At 40.5% G+C, this 23,020-nt stretch overlaps 1 protein-coding gene across 1 annotated transcript in view; it reads right to left on the bottom strand.

Moving 5' to 3' along the window:
- Positions 1-13,602: 13,602 nt before the first annotated feature.
- PDHX (pyruvate dehydrogenase complex component X) overlaps positions 13,603-23,020 on the bottom strand; it is a 39,780-nt gene continuing 30,362 nt past the window's right edge. Inside the window, exons 8-11 of the mRNA XM_006098076.2 lie at positions 22,840-22,898; positions 18,256-18,414; positions 15,233-15,297; positions 13,603-14,457 (exon numbers count right to left, since the gene is read on the bottom strand). Of these exons, the coding sequence (XP_006098138.1) occupies positions 14,199-14,457; positions 15,233-15,297; positions 18,256-18,414; positions 22,840-22,898 (542 nt within the window). The 3' untranslated portion in view covers positions 13,603-14,198. The remainder of the gene's footprint in view (positions 14,458-15,232; positions 15,298-18,255; positions 18,415-22,839; positions 22,899-23,020) is intronic.

The following is a 23,020-nucleotide window of genomic DNA, read 5'->3' as shown; positions in this document are numbered from 1 at the left end:
GTAGAAAAGTTTCATGGAAACATTACTGAGTGTTAGTTCAGTGCCCGTCAGGGGTTTTCCACCATTAATCCTCTTGGAGGAGGGTGGGGCTGAGCTGGGAACAATATAACCCTGGTGGCAGGGATCCTGATGCAACCAGCACTCCACAAGTTAACAGCACCTTAGGGGGTTAACCAACACAGCTGTGCAATGCGATACAGCTTCAGACTGTCACCGCTATGTACTATGGCCAACTTGGAGAGTTCTCTATATTGATACTTTCTTTGACCCTATCAACCAAATAGCTCTGTGGCATACTGGCTGTCATAGAATGAAATACCTCTCTTCCCCTGGAGCTAAAAGCATACCGAACTAAGGGCGGTAGATTCTTTGCTACCATGTCATTGATTTACCTACTGTACTATGTGACCCAGGAGAGCTATGAGTCATCCCTCTTAACTTTCCAGCTAACAGAACAGGTTCCGTTGGATACAATCTCTTCTTTCTCTAGATTTATTTGTTCTGAATCCTGGTGCATTCCTAGGGCATTATTTCTTACTGAAGACAGCTCTCCCTCAGTGTTTGTTTAGTGATAATTTTTATTTGAAGTTCTTTCTGAGTAGTACGCTTGCCCTTTTCCAAGGCTTTATGTTCTTAGGAATACCTGAGTCACATGCTGTCAGAGCTCCAGCATTCATCAATCACAGGCAGGGGCACATATTTTTGTGTCTTTCTTCTCTCCCATGGGTCACTGAACGGTGTCAAAATTCTGATTTCTTTAGTTGAGCTCAGAGGCTATCTCTTGTCCTGTTTTCTTTCCTCTCTTTATATTCATTATTTTATTTCTAGGTAATGCAACAGATCATGTCTTCTTTCAAACACTAATTGAGGAATTACTGTGTTGGACACTTTGCTGGATGCTGGGGGCAAAGTTGAAGATGGTCTGTCCTTGAAGGAGATAAGAAAGGTCATGACTAGACAAAGCAGGAAGTGCTCCAAGGAAAGATCCTTGCAGGCATGCAGAGCGGGGCTTGACCCAACCTGGAAGATCCCAGAAAAATCCATCCAAAAGCCAAGAAGAACTGACGCTTGACCTAATTTTTACTTTAAAGGAAAAGTAGCCGTCATTCCGGGAGGAGTCCAAGCAACAGATGGACAGATGTGGATGCGGAAGAATGACATGACAAAGGGAGGCTGGAGAGTCGTGGCCAGGGCACGAAGGGCTTTGTCCCTGGGGCTAAGAAATTTGAACCTATCTTAAAAGTAGACAGGAGCCCCCAAAGGGAAGAGACAGCAGGACTGTAATATAGAATGGTATCATGAATCAAAGGACAAAATCTCTGCTACGTTTGTACACTGTGTGTTAGTAAGACTGTATGTTCCCACTTACTTCATCTGACACTGCGACTTGTCCCCAGTGACTGCATACAGTGCATGGGGAGACTGATCGGAGCTTCGTGCCAATTCGTGGCCCCAGCCTACCTCTCCAGGAGACTTTCAGCAGTGACCACCTGTCCTCTGGTTTGCAGAGGGTTCCAGGATGGTGGCCATCCTGGAAACCTTCCTAGAATAGGAAGGGCTTCTTTGCATAAGGCCATGAAAGGAGGGATCCAGGTAATGGACAGCAGTGGAAATGGCACTTGTAGCTGAGAAGAGAGCGTGTGCACAGAGGCGGAGACACAAGCCCGCGAGCCCCACGTGGTGGGAGGAGGTGGGAAATGTGGTGAAAGGGACCAGGAGATCCCTGGGTTTCCCGTTTCATCAGAACATTGCTGCACAGAAGATCACACATTTCCAAGTTGGAGAAGCTAAGGTAGAAAGAAATTGTCTCAGCACAAATATGAGGCAATAGCAAATTAAGAAGACAAATCACATGGTTTGGCTTGCTTCTGTTTCTAATCTCTGCTCTCCATGCCCACGAGCAGCCTGCCTGTCGTGCCCAGTTAGACATGCTCCCTTTGAAATCCAGCGTTCATAGAGCTTAAGGGAGTTTTCAGATGGAAATGTAATTACTTTTTTTTAAAAGGCCCAAGCGAAGTCCTACTAATCATTTATTGTCACATCTGTAGCATAGCTCACATTCACTTAAGGCTCATCAGAGGTTCTGGAAACTGCTCAGGAAAATAACCTGACTCCTAATGACCCCTGAACAATTCTTTTTTTCTTCTGGACACAGGCTTTTTACAATTTCCAAGAGACAGTTTGGGTAAACTTAATTCGGAATTTTATGAGTGCGTGGAACTTGTAGGGTTATCTCATTTCATGCACACTGGCCTCTGCTCCAAAACCCATACTTTCCCCTCATATATATGTTTCACGGAGACCTTTTCCAGGAACGTGAAAGTTTAAAACTTTCACTCAAGCTGAGGTTTCTGTTTTTATTAGGAATTTCACTGGCCCAGGATGTGTTACAGAGACAAAAGCAGTTTCAAAATTGCTGGCTCGGTCACGTTGACTGCAAGTGACTCTCAGCCTAGCAAAGAAGAAAAAGGGTTTTGGCTCGGCTGGAGTGGATCAGTTGGTTGAGCATCATCCTATGTGCCGAAAAGTTGCCAATTCGATTCCCGATCAGGGCACATACCTGGGTTGCGGGTTCGATCCCATTGGAGCATGTACAGAAGGCAACTGATTGATGTTTCTCTCTCTCCCTTCCCCAAGCATCTATGCTAGCATGTAACCCCCTGATACTCCCAACCCCAACTTGGGTCATATTTCCTATTTCACAGATGTAAGAAGACAGGTTCTGGATACTGTCCGATGAATGTAGGTTCAGTATGTTAAATGAAATCGGTGTAATTCTGCAAGCATATACAGAAACGAGGATTTTGTAAGCACCATTTAAAACTATCTGAAGAGGATTTTTTCAGGTAACTTTCTGTAGATCTTTTTATAAAGCAAAAGCCCTTTTGGAAAAAACAACAACATCACTCTCCACTTCATGTGTTCTAATTTTAGGTTTTCATAAATTAATTTCAAATTTCAAAAAAAAAAAAAAATGCTGGAGGCCACCAGCCTTTTTCATTTGTCGAGTTAAGCTCCACACCAACCCAAGAGCCAATCATGCTTTGCTGTTACGCTTTCCTAAATAACAAACGGCATGTGAAAATGTGGGCTACTGAACAGAAAACTTCCCCAGAGTCAGCAGACAAGCCCGGCATAAGATCTCATGGTTCCAACTAACTAGCTCATAGACACTCATATCCAGTTCTGCTTTTTCCGTGGTCTTCCAATAAGAGTCCAATTTCTGGTTAGGAACTGAGAACTTGGTTTGGTTTCTACTTCCGTACAGTAGTAGTGATGCTGAGATACCTTGTATTAAGGGTGTTAGAAAAAAGTGGCTGAGTCCCAAGGTCTCAAACATGGGAACTCTTTATCCTCAGCCCCCATTCCATCTTCTCCCCCATGAGATTGCAGAGGGATACATAACTGAGCAGAGAACAAGCCCAGGCAAAACAAACAAACAAAAGACGTATTGTTAATGGGAATCCAGCCTCAAACCCTGATATAGCAGATCCTGGTGAGCTGGTTTGGATTATAAACTCTTGCCAGTGAGCTATAAAATTTACAATAAACAGTATTGCATATTCTATTATGATTTGTGAATAATATATTTTGTTGCATTATATTACTGTATTAAACATTTATTGTATTTAATAGTATTGCATATTCTATTAAGTGAATTGTGTATTTTATTATTTGTATATCAGTAAAATTTCTAACAGACTTACATCTAACAGATTATATATGAAATATACATTTCTATTTCAGAGAGCTGGCTGTTAAAACATTTACCAGCACACCACTGCCTAAATCAGGGGTGGGCAAACTTTTTGACTCGAGGGCCACAATGGGTTCTTAAACTGGACCGGAGGGCCGGAACAAAAGCATGGATGGAGTGTTTGTGTGAACTAATATAAATTCAAAGTAAACATCATTACATAAAAGGGTACGGTCTTTTTTTTTTTTTAGTTTTATTCATTTCAAACGGGCCGTAGTTTGCCCACGGCTGGCCTAAATCAAGAACAAAATCAAGAACAAAAATAGGTTGGTTCCTCCTTGGCTTCTATCTTATAGGTCCATGCCCTTAGCTCTGTAGTTTACTATTCCTCTGTCAAGAAAATTACAAGTAATTGTACAAGAACACAAATCAAAAGAAAAATATATTTTCCTGAAAACTCAAAGCATACTGGTATAATCTGCCCAATCTAGCCTTTCTTGATTTGAGAAAGGGAGAGGGAGAGAGATCAATGATGAAAGACAATCATTGATCGGCTGCCTCCTGCATGCCCCACGCTGGGGAATCAAGCCTGCAATCTGGGCATGTGCCCTGACCGGGAATCAAACTGTGACCTTCTGGTTCACAGCTCGATGCTCAACCACTGAGCCATGCTGGCTGGGTCAATCCAGCCTTTCTTAAGAAAGCTGCCCTCCAAAAAAGGACAGCTATAGGCGGATTTGATCATACCTGCCATTAGGCAAAAATTAGAGAGAATCCTAACAGTGTCGGCATTATAGCTTAATAAATGTCCTCCTTGAATCCACATAGATGACTCCTTGGAAGCAGAGGAGAGGGGGTTAGAGGCATTGAGGTAGGAACAATGGAATCTTCCTGTGAAATCTGGAACACGTCTGGGGTACATGACAAATGATCAGTTGGACATTTCCACCTTTCACCAAGCAGAATGAACATGAGCATCAGGGGTTCCTACACATTTATTTTTAAACTAGAGGCCCAGTGCACGAATTTGTGCAAGGGTGGGGTCCGGCCAGCCCAGCCCCAATCGGCAGATCGGGACCGAGCCTGTCAGGAGGAGGAGACGGCAGGAGGTTGGCCGGCCAGCCCACCCCGATCAGGGCCTGATTAGGACTGAGCCAACTGGGGGGAGGGGCCACAGGTGATTGGCTGGCCATGGGGAGGGGCTGTGGGTGGTGGGCTGGCTGGCCCCACCCCTGAATGGGGCCAGGGGAGGTTGGCCAGCCAGCCCCACCCCCGACTGGCATGTGTGTGTGTGTGTGGGGCGATTGGGGGCGGAGCTGGCTGAGGGGAGGGGCCTCGGGCCAATTGGGGCCCATCTGGGGTGGGGCCGCCAGGGAAAGGGGCTGTAGGAGGTTGGCTGGCCGGCCCTGCTGGCCCCACCCTCCAATTGGGCCGGTTTGCTGGCTGCAGTGGGTGTCATAGCGACCGGTCATACTGATGTTCAGGTTGCTGGTTTTATATATATATATATATATATATATAGCCTGGTGCACGAGACTCGTGCACTTGAGGAGGTCCCTCAGCCCGGCCTGTGCTCTCTTGCAGTCTGGGAGCCCTTGGGGGATGTCCAACGGGGAGTGGGCCTAAGCCGGCAGTCAGAGGTCTTTAGCGCTGCCACAGAGGCAGGAGAGGCTCCTGCCACCACTGCTACACTCGCCAGCCATAGCCCGGCTTCTGGTTGAGCATCTGCCCCCTGGTGGTCAGTGTGCATCATAGTTCTGCTGTCTGCTCAATTTGCATATTAGCCTTTTATTATATAGGATAGTCATTGACTTTAAAATGTCTTTCTAAAGGTGAAATAAAAATTACCAAACCAAGATGTATAGGAATGTAAAATAGTATTACTTGGTAGTCTTGATTGGTAACTTTAGGCCAATGCCATTAGCCAATCCTAACAACTAAGGAATTTCCTTTAATGAGAGAGAGAGAGAGAGAGAGAGAGAGAGAGAGAGAGAGAGAGAGAGAAGAAGAGGAAGAGGAAGAGGAGGAGGAGGAGGAGGAGGAGGAGGAAAGGAAGAAAGACATGAAACTTCAAAGTTTTCTTAAACAAAACAAACAAAAAAGGTCAGACCTGTCTCTATTCATATCAGATTTCTGACTGTTCATGTTACTCTGTGTTCTTCCTTGTCCAGGCATCTACTCAATACCATAATTTTTTATGGTGCAATTTTTCACTAATGAGAAAGCACGATTGATGCAGGTAGACGTCTTCAGGTAAGCGGCTTTTGCTGTCTTATTTATAATATGCACAAAAGACTTCTCTGTCTTCCAAATAACAGATGAGTCAATGCTACCATCATAAAATGTTGACATATCCACCCACTGCAAAAAGGAAACTGGCTTCAGAACATCTTGCAGAAAGCATGAAGCTAATCTTGACAAATGGTAACACTTTTACTTAATCGGTATGTTCTCGAAACTCAGGCACAGAACTGCTCTCAGGCCCTTAGGAGAGAAATGTGTTTAGTGGATGTCAGGCTGACACATTAAGGGGGTCTGGAGGGGAAAGAGTGGGAGAAACCTACAAAGTATGAGCCATGTGTTAATATCTTTTATGAATTAATAATTGTGTTGGTGATAGTAACAACACGGGATGGAGAAGTGAGGTGTTTCTAACAAAAACACATCCAAGAAACACAGAAAACAATATGAGAAAAATCAAGGAGATATTTCTACTTACCAAGCTCTGCTATCTGCATAGAAAGAACTGTACTTTCAACCACAAAGACATTTATTAACTTAAAAATATTTTATTAGACATTACTTTTCTATAACTTGTTATTCCAAAGTAAAAAAAATTCCCTGGTCATCACCCAATAACTGAGGTGTTTCTCTATTTGGCCTTTAATTATTAAACCACACCAGCTGCCACCCACTCATGAATCAGAAGGTTAAAGGAATACATCATTCATTAGTATTAAAACCTAGAGGACACTACATGTCAGATTACTGCAGCTTTAGCCTGACTTGTTTCTATATTATTTCTATACTAGAGGCCTGGTGCATGAAAACCTCTCGCAGTCCAGAACCCCTCGGGGGATGTCTTCCTGCTGGCTTAGGCAGTTGGACAGCCCTCTCGCAATCTGAGATCCCTCGCTGCTCCTTAGCACTGCCATGGAGGTGGGAGAGATTCCCACCACAGCCGCTGCACTCGCCAGTCGTGAGCCTGGCTTCTGGCTGAGCAGCGCTCCCCCTGTGGGAGTGCACTGACCACCAGGGGGCAGCCCCTGCATTGAGTGTCTGCCCCCTGGTGGTCCGTGTGCTCATAGTGACTGGTCGTTCTGCCATTAATGGCTGTTTAGGCTTTTATTATATAGACTAGAGGCCCAGTGCACAGATTCGTGCACATTGAAAGGAAATTAATTAGAAGGTGACTGGTGGGATGGGACTGGGCGAGACGGGCCAAACAACCCCTGGAGCCAACCTCCCTCAGTCCCTCCCCGGCCAGCTGCACCTGGGGCTGCGTTGGGGCTCGAAGGGCGTCTGCATAGTGAGCAGGGTCTCTTTGGCAGGTGGGTCCCTTGGCCTGGCCTGCAGGGATCGGGCCGAAACCGCAGTGTGACATCCCCCAGGGGTCCCGGAGTGTGAGAGGGCACTCTGCAAAAGTTGCTGTTGCTTGGCAGCTCCTGCATTGAGCGTCTGTCTGCTGGTGGTCAGTGTGCTCACAGTGACTGGTCGTTCTGCCATAACGGTCACTTAGCTTTTTATACATATAGATTCCGAAAGGAGGTGCTACTGAGTTCAACAAACTGTTTTCACTATATGAACAGAGAAGCATTTCCTCAACGCATGTATTTTTTTAATGTGCTAAACTTTAAAATTTGATGTGTTTTAAAAGAGGAATCTCTTGTGAGGCTCTGGGGCCAGCCTACCTGCCTTGAATCCTGTCACTGCCGCTTGCTGGCTGTGTAATCTTACACAAGTTAGGTAAGGAGCCTTTTGTGAAGTACTGACAATACCAATACCTATCTTATGTGTTGAAGACTTAATGAGTTAATAATACATACAAAGCATTCGGAACAATGTCTGGAACACAATAAGTTAGCTACTGCTATCGTATTATTTTATTATATTTCCAAGGTGAGTGTATATACAGTTTGAAGAGAAAAAAACCCCAGGTACTTATTGAGAATTAATTCAATAACTGGAAAAATATATATGGCCCAACTGGCGTGGCTCAGTAGTTGAGTGTTGACCTATGAACCAGGAGGTTAAGGTTTGATTCCCAGTCAGGGCACATGCCTGGGTTGTGGACTTGATCCCCAGTGTGGGGCGTGAGGGAGGCAGCCAATTGATGATTCTCTCTCATCCTTGATGTTTCTATCTTCTTCTCCCTTCCTCTCTATGAAATCAATAAAAATATATTTTAAAAACATATACATATTTTTAAAAGCTACACCATCCTTTTTAAAAAATATTTTTTATTGATTTTAGAAAGGAAGAAAGGAGGAGAGATAGAAACATCAATGATGAGAATCATTGATTGGCTGCCTCCTGCATGCCCCACAGTGGGAATCAAGCCTGCAACCGGGTATGTATCCTAACTGGTAATTGAACCATGACCTCCTGGTTCATAGGTTGATACTCAACCACTGAGCCATGCTGGCTGGGCTAGAAAAATATTAAAATATCTACCTAGGAAAATACAAGTCTTGTAGAGAACTTCCCAAATGATACTTTAAAAAAATGTTTATTTTACCAGTTTAAGCTGATTGAGGGTAAGGGCCTTTAGCTATAAACACTCAGTGCCATGCGCAGATGCTTACCATTGTTGAATGAATAATGTATTTCAACATCTTCTTTTGTTTAACATTTTAAAAATCATCTAACCTACCAAATAGGGGGATTTATTTGAAATAAGTGACAATATTCTCAATATTACCTGTAGTCTAGGCAGTTTTCTACCTGCAAAGCAGGTCTAATATAGACTGTCACACCTTTTAAGGTGTCTCCCATGGCCCCCCCAACAGACACCTTGCGCTGCAGTGGCACCCTGACCCCCAGAGCACAGGCCTGGTGGCTGAGGCTGACCGTGCCCTGGAGGGGCTTCATATTCCCCGACCACTGCAGACAGATCTCTGCCACCCAGCGGGCTGCCACTATTGGACCCTGACTAATAAGGTTGTCAATACAGACTGGACACTGATACAGTTGCCAATATATAAGCCTGGAGCCACCAGGCTTATATATTGGCAACTGTTCAGGTAATTACTTTTGGTTCTAAATTTTGACCAGATTCAAAGATATTTATTAAAAGGAACATGTTCTGTATCATGATTTTATCCTTAGAGGAACTAAGCCCTTAGATTGTTAAAGCTAATACTTTTCTAAGTCCGCCATTCAGAAGTAGAAGGTGTTAACACTTAACTTCAGGATTTCGGGTTAAGAATAATTGCCTATAATGGAAACAAAATGCAAATAGCACTTTCCGCATATAATGATCATAAAGGCACAAAGAGATCAACCAGGGAACATAAGAACAACTTAAGAGTGAAGAGTATCGCACATAAGGTAGCTGGAAGAATAGGGCATTTCAGAATACCAATGGAAAATGCTATCTTAATACAGAACTACCTCAGCAGCAGCAACACAACTTAAGGAAGTTGTATTCTGCAAAGCAGTGTTTGAATCTTGGCACTGCACAGACCGAGGTTCAAATCCCAGGAGTGGCACTTCTGAGCTGTGTGCCTTTGGCCAAATTACATAATCTTGGAGTTTCCTTATCCTGTCTTGCAATGTTGATTGTAAAGTAGGATATATTTACCTCACAGAGTTAATCTCAATTCTAAACATGATAAACAAACACCACCGTGATTAATTTTTCCTTCTGTTTCCTCATTTTGTAGCTAATACTGTATTGAGGCACAGAAATAAGCTGTTTACTGAGAGTGCTTAAAAGACTCTTGATTTAAGTATGCAAGCTAGGGAGACAAAGTATGCACTAAATGCCAGTAGCTCTATTGAGAAAAATGGTAATTTACTAAGTACCATTCTATAACTAACTTCCTGATAAATGCCATTCCCTACCAGACTGCTGGTGAGCCTACTGATGAAAAAGTGCAGAATAAGTGCAATTTATGTAATAAAAAGTAACATCTTAGATTTATGTAATACTTTATGCTTGATCAGCTGCTATGTCTAATGTCATTTAATTTTATCACAACAGCTGTATATTTTAAGACCTACTTTTTAGTGATAGGAGTAATAAAAAATTTCATAAACTAAAAAATATCAGGAAAAAAACAAATTATTTTAGCTGTGGCTGGGTGGCCCAGTTGGTTGGAGTGTTATCCTGTGCCCCAAAAGGGTGCAGGTTCGATTCCTGGTCAGAACACATACCTAGGTTGCAGGTTTGATCCCTGGTTGGGGCACATACAAAAGGCAACCGACTGATGTTTCTTTCTCACACTGATGTTTCTCCCTCTCTCAAAGCAATTAAGACTTATCCTTGGGTGAGAATTAAAATTTTTTTTAAGATATGGAAAAAGGGAAATCATAACTAATTAATGAATCTGCTAATAAGTTCTCAACTTTTAATAAAAGTCCAGTGTCCCTTAACTGTACCTATCACAGAGAGTGAAGGTTAAATTAGAATTTTACAAGAATAGTCACTTTGCTAGAAAGAAAAAGGCTGCTAAGATTTGTTGCAGTAGATGTAAGTAAATGATAAAAATGTAAAAGTAAACACTATATGATAAACAAAAGATCGCCACTATTTGAGGCTAATGATAAGTTCTCAAAAACTTCTTTATTCCTTATAACTTCAATTAAATGTTTCCAATTTTACAAATCTAGACTATACCTTCCCTCCAACCCTGCTTGTCGTCATCTCTTGCAATCAATGGAGACAGGAGAAAATAAATCCACAAAACCATTTAAAAAAATTTCATTGGAAGACTACTGCTTTTGCCATTTATAAAGTTTAAATGTCTTCTAAATATACCATTGGCTGTACATAACGTTTGCATGGTGATGGGGGCCGTGGCGTATTGTTTGGTCTGGGCAACTGCATCCCTGCTGCTGCATTACCCGACAGCACACACACCCGTACGTTCATAACCCACCACAGCAAGCTGATGCAGCCAATACTCTTCATCTTCCCCCATCTTTAAAGCCACTTGACCTAGTGCAGCGTCATGACAACTCATGCTTTCATGTAGCAAAAGCCTGCAGCTGGTTCCTGACTGCTGCCCTCTCCGCTTTGACCAGACTAATCTTTTTTTTTTTTAAAATATATTTTATTGATTTTTTTACAGAGAGAAAGGGAAAGGGATAGAGAGTTAGAAACATCGATCAGCTGCCTCCTGCACACTCCCTACTGGGGATGTGCCCGCAACCAAGGTACATGCCCTTGACCGGAATCGAACCTGGGACCCTTAGAGTCCGCAGGCTGACGCTCTATTCACTGAGCCAAACTGGTTAGGGCCAGACTAATCTTAAAGAGATTCTGCATTGGTACTTCTTTCTGCAAAGACCAACAAATGTTCCCCATTGATAATGTCACATTTAAATTAATGGTTCATTCATATCTGCCACACACTTGGTTCTTTCATTTAGTCACTTCACCAGAGGCAAAGTTCATCACAACACAATGTGCAATGAGGACAAATTTTCCATGAAAACCCAGATTTTTATTTTAAAATATATTTTTATCAATTTTTAGAAAGGAAGGGGAAAGAAAGATAGAAACATCAAAGATGAGAGAATCTATGATCGGCTGACTCCTGCACACCCCACTCTGGGGATCAAGCCTGCAACCCGGGCATGTGCCCTGACCGGGAATCAAATGGTGGCCTCCTGGTTCATAGGTCAACGCTCAACCACTGAGTAGTGCTAGCTGGGCTGTGCACACTAAGACTTAAATGCCATTTTAATTTTTCTCCCATACTCCAAGTATAATATATTAACTCACAGCACCACCTACCTTTCAATAAATGGCTAGGAAACTAGGTTTACTTTTTCATGTAATGCCCAAATGGCTGGCCTATACAAAGTAGAATGTAATTAGGCTCAAAATGCAAAGAAGAAAAAAATATCTAAAAACCCAAGTTCCATATGGCACTATATATAAAATGCTTATACCAGTACACATACATTTCCTAGTAATGTTCAAACCCAGGAGTCTGGCCAGCAACATACTAACAACTTCAATCTGACACAAAACAGTCAGTGCACAGACTGTGCCCCTGAAAGTTAACTGGAGTTGCAGTCAGGGAGGTGAGGGCTGCGTTTGACATCAATCTAATATTCACTGATATTTCCCTGCCCAAGTGGAAACTGGAAGGTGTGGTATTCCTTAGACGTCTTCTCAATACTTTAGTCATGTTCCCTGTTTAAATGAGAAAAAGGATGACGAGGGATAAAATCTCACTTTTCTATCCTCCCGCAGTGATGCCTATCAGCAGCAAAATCTGTATAAAATGTGGAAGAGGCTGCTTGGGCAGCACACTCTCTACATCAGGGGTCCTCAAACTACGGCCCGCGGGCCACATGCAAATACAAATATTGTATTTGTTCCCATTTTGTTTTTTTACTTCAAAATAAGATATGTGCAGTGTGCATAGGAATTTGTTCATAGTTTTTTTTTAAACTATAGTCCGGCCCTCCAACGGTCTGAGGGACAGTGAACTGGCCCCCCGTTTAAAAAGTTTGAGGACCCCTGCTCTACATGATCCAAACCACAGGCCTTTCTCAAATCAGCATGATTCTTTGACTTCACACTGAAATGGGAATCTTTTTTCTGCAGAAACGACAATTTCCTTACATAAAACTAAGCAGTACAGAAATATTAGTCAACATAAACGAGCATTTGTACCAATAGCTGAGAAGTCAGTCAAACCATGAGAAGCAACTGATTACATGAAAAGCTTGGTTGTGATGTTCATGAACGGAAATGTCTTAAGTTACACAGGATTTCTCCTGTACAGTTCACAACCCCGTAAGGCAGGCTGGGCTGAGGATCCACATCCATGTCCCCCCAGGGAACAGATGAATTGCGGTTTACGCACCTCAGCCCATGGAGCACGAGGCCAAGGGGCATTTATGGCGGTCCAGTGCTCTATTCCTTAGATATGCAAATTAGAAAAAAACCAAAACAATTTCAGTTAAAACTGACTAAAAAGAATTTAAAATATAAAAGTTACTTTAAAAGTAGCACTTGGCCACAACTTTCAAACGGAGTAATTGGATTAAGCATTTTCTTAACACAGGACTGGGGCTCTAATTGTTTTGGAAGCTCTTTTCTTAGAGCGTGAGGAGCTCAGCATGCCACACCTCACAACTGCACTCACAGTCTTTTTCCAGGGGTTCATGGCAGCAGACACCACCAGGAGCCTCTGTGATTGGAGAATCAAATTACCATCCCATTTTGGTGGGACTACCTTGCCAGTTATAGTAGAGTTGTTAAAAAAAACTCTTCCAACCTTTATAATTAGTAAAGTTTCATATCATCAATGGAGTAACAAGGATAGTTCTCACTTCATAAGCCTTCTTCTCTACCCTCTTTGCATTCCAAATCCATTATTTTCCTAATGCATTAGTTTTAAATGCTTCCTTTCTTCCTGTAGCGTCCCTCTGAGCTGTACCAGGGAAATTACAAATGCACTTCAAGGTTTCACTAAACTTCTGTGTCCTAACATGTAGAATACAATGGACATTTTTACATTTTCTCACATCCTATTGCACAATACAAACCTGATCAAAATGCACTAAGAAACATTTTGTGTTCAAATCAACACTAATTTAAAATGTTTGGTTAGGAAACAGCATAATTTATTTTAATATATTCCAATTTAGTATGAAGGTGAGCCGTTATTATTTCTGAGGTTTAGATATCTAAACTATAGTTTACCATTGAAACAAACAGATTTTTTGGGGTCTTTCTTTCTTTATTTTTGATTTTTTAAATCTTCCTTTTAAGAAGTTCACAGTGTCACAGGAGTAAAAAACAAGACTGGTAGAAAGCACTCTAAAACATATGGCTTTATATACATAAAAATTCAATAATGTTGCCACAACCCCTAATACAATGTGATCTGTATTTACTTACTACTATCCAGAATAAACGTCTGTACATATTAATTGTTCAAGTATATCTAGAGCAGTGCTTGTCAAAGTGAGGTTCCACTGCTAACTTAATGGGTGTTTCTTTGAACACATCCAATGTCAATACAATTAAATATAATTGTAACAATTTCTTGAATACGCTCTAAAGAGCCAAGCGTAATTTACAGTTAGTTTAACACCCCCTTTGTACAGCACCAAGGTTAAAAATGGATCTAGCTAAATGTTCTCTTTCTTTTATTAGTTACAGTTTGTTATTTATTTCTACAACATTAAGCCCACACTGAACTCTTGTGAAACTTTAACCTTAAATAAATAAACACTTCATCCACTTCATACTTTAGTACCTAATTTTTTCTGTATAGTACATGTTTCTGGGTAACAGTTCTATCTTGGAGAACTAGGCAAGTCGGATAGGGTTCTCTAGGTTTGCTTTAAAACTTTCAAGAAACCTGGTGGCTAGCTCGTCATCGACTACTCGGCCGTCACTTGACATGGTGACCCTGATGAACTGCTGTTGCTGCAGTTTGTCATTCCCCTCTTCATCCTGAGTGAGCTTCAGCACAGATCGGAATCTCCCCACAGCCAAGATGCAGGCCTGAGGAGGGTTGATCACTGCAGTAAACTCATCGATGCCAAACATCCCCAAGTTGGAAATACTAGAGAAAACAAAAAGCTCTGAAGGTGGCATGTCGCCAAAGAAGACTTTCCCCAAGCACACATTTTCACTTTAAAACTGTCATTCACAGGCAAACTGATTGTATACATAGAAAATTTAAGACTCTACAGATAAACTAGTCGGATTAGTAAGTGAATTTAGCTAAGTCACTAGATAAAAAGGTCAATATAAAAATTCATTTTTTATTTATAAACAAGTTGCTGTAATTGGAAAATAAAATTTAAGAATACCATATACAATAATATCAAAAATATCAAGGAGCCTGCCCAATGTGGCTCAGTGGTTGAGCATTGACCCATGAACCAGGAGGTCGTGGTTCGATTCCCAGTCGGGGCAAATGCTTGGGTTGCAGGCTTGATCCCCGGTGTGGGTTGTGCAGGAGGCAGTCAATCAATGATTCTCTCTCATCATTGATGTTTCTATCTCTATCTCCTTCTCCCTTCCTCTCTGATATGAATAAAAATATATTAAAATAGCTGAGGTAAATAAATCTATTGTATTTATATATATATATTTAAATATCAAAAAAGAAACTCCAGATGTTACTCTATGAATACCTGAATGAGTTAACTAGCTAACCCTAAAGGGTTTCTACTAGCTTTGACACAAAAGTTTGCCTGAAGAATATTTTCACACAATCTGTTATCTAAATAGAGTATGTGATATTTAGCTTAAATTTTTAAAAAGTTTCAGAAAAAAAATAAAACAGGTGACAGCTGTTTGATGCTACTTATAACTAAGAGTTTAAATTTTACCTGAAAGATCCTCCTTGGTATTCTTCAGGTAACAATTTCCCATCTCTTGCTTTCTTCGATAGAGCCTGAGAAAAATGCAGACCATGTCAAACAACACTGTATTATGCACAGTTCAGGGTATTTGTCACTTGAAATATATGCACAGGGTACAGTCTCATCTCTGAGATGCTTTGCTTTCACTTTATAAGATGTATATGTACTTTTCTCTAAAGTAAATTTTAAAATGAACAAGATAGGATACAGTCTAAAGAAGCTAAAGATGTAAATCAAAACTCTAGAAAAAGCACTTTCCTTGAAAAATTGTGCACCACTACTACACCAAATATTTCAGTGTTTTCCATCTTGTCTATAAAACTTTTTTCTTATAAGATATTCGAAAAAGACATTCTTGTTAATCTAATATTTTAAATAAACTATGCAATGACAACAAACCTGGAACCAACATACCAGCTTTCATCTTTCACTTTTTCCTCTTTTTTATCCATAACACATATGTAATTTCAGACAGTTGTTAAAAAAAACAAAAACCCGAACTTTATATTTCACTTTCCCATATTAGAAGCATCTTTCTTGTTGCCAAGTCTTTATAAATGATTTTCAAATGTCTGTTTAACATTCTAAACACTGCATCTGCCAGAATTTACTTAGTCATTTCCCCAGTGTCATCATTTGGTTCACTGATTTCTTTTGAATGATTTCATATAAATTCTCAGAAGTGGAATTACTAAGCCCCAGAAAGTGGACATTACTGATTCTTCATCCTACAGCTGAAGCATTTCCTGGATGAGCTAGTCTAACTGACACCCCACAAAGAATATAAGGATGTAGTAATTTTATATCACTCTTGACAATACTGAGTTCTAAAAACTTAGACAGATGACACCCTGAGAGTGAGTTTAAGAAAAGTCCTTTAAATTTTCCTCTACTTGCACTTGCAGTTAACTGCACTTCTGTTTAAGTTTTATTTTTCAGTGCTTCCAAAGCACGGAAACAGAGGCTCAGTCATTATTAATATATATAATAAAAAATTAATAATGAATTTACTTTATGAGAAGGGTTGATAAAATAAATCCTGAGCTTACTTAATGTTTTGTATTATACAGCTAACATAAGTACAATTACAATCACCATTAATAACTGTTTGATTTGAAACCATAAATGATTTCCACTTTGAAAAATAAAACATTCTTTAAAAATCTAAAAATAATCTCCATGTACTACTGTGACTTAATGCAATTGAAACAACTACAGATTTATTTTATTTGGATACAGTTACTTATGAAGCTATTTGAAACCAAAATGAAAACTGAAGAGAGAGACTTAGACTTGTGCAGCCCGTGGAGTATCAGAAGCAGAGAGAGAGATCTGCAGACGTGCTTTTCCTGCCTGAAGCGATACAACGGTTCACATGACTTGCACAGACACATGTCATGTGGACCTTGAGAGGCATTGCTTTAAAGGCAGATGATTTCCACATGTCCTGATGAGTTATTGCACTAACACAAATAAAAAGCATATTCATTTTAAAAACTAGGCTGCAAGCATGCATAATACACTTCTAAAAAATCTCTGTACACTCTAAAGACATCAGCAGGATATTCCTATCAGTGAACTCTAAGAACCTAAAATAAAAATAGAATCTGAGGAGGATTGATGGTTCTAAAAATTCCTAAAGAATTCTCACTGGATTTTCCTGGTAGTCTGAGAATATGAACTTAAAATCAAAGCTGGTAACAACTCTAAGCAGACAGCTGAAACAATATAATACAAGATGGCCAGCAAACATTTCCTTGGTAAACGAAAAAAAGGATCACTTATCTAAAAGAATCTGAAATTGTCAATGCTGACACTATAATATTTCTGATCAAAAACACAGAAATTATTGAGGCTGTCAAAGCTGACCTACTGCCTGTGTTCCTGCTTATTCAATGTAATATTTTTGGTGAAATCAGATTCTTCTACATTAGAGCTACAGAATTGCTTCTATAAGAAAACACAGGAAAAATGAAGTACTTCTGTTTTTAGAACACTAAGCACTTTTAGTGGTCTCAATTCTATAAAGAAAATGAATGAACTTTTAAGAATAATATGATGTTAATAGTGAGGCCTATGTAGTACCACTTTTTTAGAAATATAGTTTCAGCTTTAACTATCTAAACTATCATCTTTAAAGTTGAATTCTAGACTTTGGGAAGTAATCATTCATCTATAACTTGAATACAACTGACCCTACTTTATCTGCAGGTTATTTCTGAAATTTTGAATGTTAAATGTTCTTAAAATGGGTCGTATCTGCGCCCTGGCCAGGTGGCTCCATTGGTTGGAGCGTTGTCCCGTACACCAAAAGGCTGTGGGTTAAATTCCCTACCAAGGCACATACCTAGCTTGCAGGTTCAATCCCCAGTTGGGGCACATAAGGGAGGCAACCAATCGATGTTTCTCTCATATCGATGTCTGTCTGTCTCTCTCTCCCGCCCTCCTTCCCTCCCTCTCTCCCGGAAATCAATAAAAACATATCTTCAGGTGAGGATTAAAAAATAATAATAATAAAATAAACAAATTGCCGAAACCGGTTTGGCTCAGTGGATAGAGCGTCGGCCTGCGGACTGAAGGGTCCCAGGTTCGATTCCGGTCAAGGGCATGTACCTGGGTTGCGGGCACATCCCCACTGGGAGATGTGCAGGAGGCAGCTGATCGATGTTTCTCTCTCATTGATGTTTCTAACTCTCTATCTCTCTCCCTTCCTCTCTGTAAAAAATCAATAAAATATATTTTAAAAAAATATAAATAAATAAATAAATAAATAAATAAATAAATAAATGGATCATATCTGGATAAAAACTTAAACTCCATATACACAAATGACAATCACTTGGAAATACACGCACAAACACAACTGCATATACAAATACAAATAATTGCATATAGATATATGCATATCAATCATAGAGTGACCAGATCATGTCAACGCTTTATCAGGAAGTAAATTCCAACATTTTGAAAGCACAGTATTTAAGACCTACCTTCACAGAGTCAGCAATTTCCTGTATGCCCTTGGCTGCAGCATCTTTTATGATTGGTGTTATTAAACCTCTATCTGTTGCCACAGCCACTGAAATATCAATAAAAGGCAGTTGCTTTGGGCCCTCTCCATCCCAGCTTACATTGACACTTGGCATTTGCTAGAAATAAGAAACAGAAATACATGTTACTAAAGAAGCAGCTTCAGACCAAGTTGAGTAGAAAAATAACTAAATTATTATGCTCACTGGAAAGTGAATATAGCTAGACAGAAGGAAATAAAAATTTGGTTTAAGAAATGGTTTGGATCTCTGTGTTAAATACCTTTTATATCTGGGATGAACAATTAAGCATACCATCTTTTCTGAAGCAAGCTTGAGGAAATTCTGATGCTGTACACATTTTGATCCCTTTATATCATGGTTAAAAAAAGGCTCCCTTTGTTACACCTTGTGGACGAAAGGGGCCACATGCTAACCTGACAGGCTCAGGGAAGGCCTGCATAGCAGTCTTGCAGACTGAGACCTAAAGTAACCACAAAGGATGGTCTGAAATCAAACTTTAACTAAAAGCAGTTATGGTAGGTAGTCACCTCCTTGGCTGCTATTTTCACTGACAAGGTCAAGTCAACATTTACCTTAACTGAGCCTATCTGTCTTTTTGCATCTATAATAACATACCCTTTGAAATGTCTAGGTAATTTGTAACTTCCCTTTTTCCGGACCCCTTGGGGCACAACCTAATGTGCTGGGCACCAGGACAGATACCACAAATTCCTTCATTATGTTAATCATTCTTGTACCCACCTAAGTATGTGTCCATCATTTTATTTTTTATCCAATCCCAGGAGTTTCCCCCCACCCCCTTTGCTTTCTCCCGCCTCTCTAGTCTATCACCAATGGATTTCATGTAACCCACCTACGTTTCTTTTGATTGCAAAGTATAAATACAGATGTAACCCACCAATATCTGGAGCATTATCTCAATTCCTTGAGGTTCTGCTTCCCGGCATATGTCAACAGTTTGGCTCAAATAAACGCACAAAAATTCTTTACAGGTTTCAATCGTTTTTTTTTTTTTTTTTTTACGTTAACAACATGATTGCTATAAAGTATTTAATGTTTGTTGTACTTCCTGCCCCAACATTTGACCAACATGACCTTGAGAAGGTAGACAGGGAAGAGGAGTGGTGACATTTACCCACTCACTCCTGAGGCACGAAGAAAGCCTGATTTTCTAGCACAGCCCTGGGAGGTACCAGCAGGCCATTCATAAATGACTTCCTTATTTAAGAGAGATTTTCTAGCTTCATAAACATATGATATGTCCTACATGTGAGCACGTCTATATTTAATATGCATACAATACACTGAGGCTGAAAAACCAGATGAAATGGTTAAATACTTGGAAACGATGTGAATTGATATGTTGTCAAGTATCATAGAAGAAAATGATGCTGAAAAATAGACATAAAAAACAAATATCTCTTCTCAAAAATTCTTTGCTTTCTACAGAATAAGATCCATACCTCTCTTCTGTAATGTAAACATAGCCATACACAACACAATTCCTCCTACCTACCTAATCTTACTTCTGACCATTCCCCTAAGGTGAATTTCCCAGGTCCCTCAGGCCCTGCCCTGCCATGCTGAGCTCATTTCCATTTCCTCACTCTTCATTTCTCCATCTTTTGAGGCTCTGCCCACTCATTCAACAATGCCACTAAGTCAAAATAAACAAGGAAGTCCCAACCTCTTAGAAGATTTAAAATATTTTAGAGATAATGGTAAAATAAAAGAGATAAAACCACCCCCCACTTGGCAAATAAATTTAGTTAGGAAGCTATTGTAAACAAAAACCTATGGGACATAAGTTGTACTTGAAGAAAAATTTATAAACCTAAATAATCTTAATAAAAGATAATCATAATGAATTACAGATTCAAGTTTTCTAAGAAAATATCTCTTATCAAAATAAACCTGAGGATGTGAAGTAATACATAATAAAATAAAAAGGGAGTGATTGTAAGTATGCAAAAGCGAGGCAGAGTTCAGAAAACCCCCAGGTATTGAGGACACTAACATAATTATAAGCAAACTTAAGTGACTCTAGGCCAGTGGTCAGCAAACCGCAGCTCGCGAGCCACATGCGGCTCTTTGGCCCCTTGAATGTGGCTCTTCCACAAAATACCATGCGCAGGCGCGCATGTACAGTGCGATTGAAACTTTGTGGCCCATGCGCAGAAGTCAGTTTTCGGCCTGGGCGAATCTATTTTGAAGAAGTGGCATTAGAAGAAGTGGGGGGTGTCGGTCAGTAGGTCGGGCAACGGGAGACGTGGCTCAGGCGGGCCGCGGGATATGCAACACGGGGGAGGCGTGCGCGATCATGCACGAGTTGAGTGAGCCAGTCGGTCAGCAGTCTCATTGTGCAGTGGTTAGTGCTAGTGATAGAAGAAACAAGTATACAAGACGAGTGTAGATGGGAGAGTTGGAAGGGGTCGACCTCAGCGAACCTACCTCAATCAGATTGAGGACGTTTTTAGCAAAGGCCAGCTTAGGAGTACCCTAATTAAGTTAATAACAATGCACCTACCTATACAGTTTAAGTTTAAAGAATTTGGCTTTCAAAAGAAATTGCAATTGTTGTACTGTTGATATTTGGCTCTGTTGACTAATGAGTTTGCCGACCACTGCTCTAGGCTAATAAGTTTGGGAATTTAGATGAAATAAATGATTTTCTGAGAATATATACGCTTCCAAGACTGATTCAAGAAAAAGCTGAAAATTAAACCGCTCAATAATTATGGGGGGAATGAGAAAGTTGGCAATGCTCCCGCTTCAAAACAGAACTCAGATATGTTTACTAAATTCTATAAAACTTCAAGAAATTAAAAGCTTCACAATATTAAAAGAATCACAGAGAAAGGGAAGGAAAAAAAGCACCCAAATCCATTCTGATGAATCCATTTATTTAAAAAAGAAAAGAAAAAGCCTGAAAAAGCTAGCACAAAATTTAAATTACAATTACTATGGCTCCTGATACAAAATTATGGAATGAAATTGACAAACAGCTAATGCCCACTCAAGGAGGGCAAGAATAACTCATACTTAGAAAATCATTAATAATTCAAAATATTATTTGGTCAAAGACATATGAACATTTCGACATGAACAGCTGAACAGGCATGCCTATACATTCTCAATTATTTAACTGTTCAAGAAGCAAAAATACATTCTTTGTAAATGTACTTTCAATATAGCACTTACTAAGCAGCGATAGAGAAAAGCAGCCTCATTCCACAAAGAAGGCATGATAGCAGACGGTGCTGAGCAGCTAGTCAGGCAGCCTGGGGTTCAGATTTACATCTCTAGTCAGACCACCTCCCTTCTTGCCACTCCACCAGAACACCGTTAGGCTTCTGAAACTTAATACACATGGTCCAAACACAAACTCGAGATTTCCTGCTGCAAATCGACTCCTCTCCCATTTTCCCAATCTTAGACATGGGAAACTCCATGCCTGTCTGGAATAATCTTCTAGCTCATACCTACTTGGCTCCCTCCCTGTCTTCTTGCAGGCTTTGTCTCATTATCACCTTGCTAAAGAGGCCTTGCTTTTGAAAACAAGTTATTTTGTTCCTGAACTTGCTTTCTTTTTCACCTGAACACTTTCACTATCTAATATTTAGCATTTGCTTGTCTTTTCCAACCAGAACGTAAGCCCCATGAGAACAGAAAATATGTAGGCTTTTGTTCACAACCATATTTCTAAGGCCTGGGATGTATTTAGCACAAGACAGGGGGGGCTAATTAGTATTTGCTGAATAAATGGTTATTATTCTGCTATAATTAATTAGTTATAAGCCCTTTTGATTCTGTTTCTTCATCTGTAAGACTGAGGAAGATTAAATGATAGAATGATTTTAGCAATAAAATTATAGTGCTTGTGACTTAAAAACAAGAGTTTGAGCCTATCTAATAAAAGGGTAATATGCAAATTAACCATCACTCTGTCACAAAGATGGTGGCACCCATAGCCACAAGATGGCAGTGCCCAGTCCTCTCAGCCATGCCAGAGTCCCCCAGTCCTGGGGGGTGGGAGAGGGGAGTGACGCTAAGAGCGGGCAGCGTGAACGGCCTGGCGGAATGCTTGCTTCGTCACCGCGCCCGGCTCGGGCTGGCCAGCTGGAGCCGGAGCAGACATGGACAGGGACAAGGGGGCCGGCCTGCAGCTTCTGCGGCCTCCCGCAGGCCCGGAGAGGAGACGGCGGGCCCGCCTCCCGCGGAAACAGCATAGGTTCCTCCCACCTCCCGTGGAATTGGTGCAGGTCCCTCCCGGCTCCCGCAGAAGCAGCGCGGCTCCTGGCAGTGGGCTGCGGTTCCTATTGGCTCCTGCGGAAGCAGTGGGCAGCCTACTGCGCACAATATTGCACGATGGGCTACTAGTTACTGTATATAATCTTAATTTGCTCTATCTCCTAACATCCTTATTTAGTTTATGGCATGAAATTTCTCCTTGTTTATCTATAAAAATCCAAAGATGTGAGATTACTTTAGAAGTCAAAATTATTGGGATTTGCTACTTACTTTAAGGGTAACAGCTGCTGCCTTGATGATAAAATCATTTACTGACACTTTAATGTCATCTGAAAGAAAAACAAGCAAACTAAAATTAACATTCATAATAAACTTTAACATTGACCATTAGGATTTCAAACTTGTAAATTACTACACTGACAAGCAATGGTAAAAAACATGACAGGTTTTA

Source organism: Myotis lucifugus, unplaced genomic scaffold (genome assembly GCF_000147115.1).
Source record: "Myotis lucifugus unplaced genomic scaffold, Myoluc2.0 scaffold_218, whole genome shotgun sequence".
Classification (NCBI taxonomy): Eukaryota; Metazoa; Chordata; class Mammalia; order Chiroptera; family Vespertilionidae; genus Myotis; species Myotis lucifugus.
The sequence above is the reverse complement of the archived record's forward strand: the minus strand, read 5'-3'. Positions and strand labels throughout refer to the sequence as shown.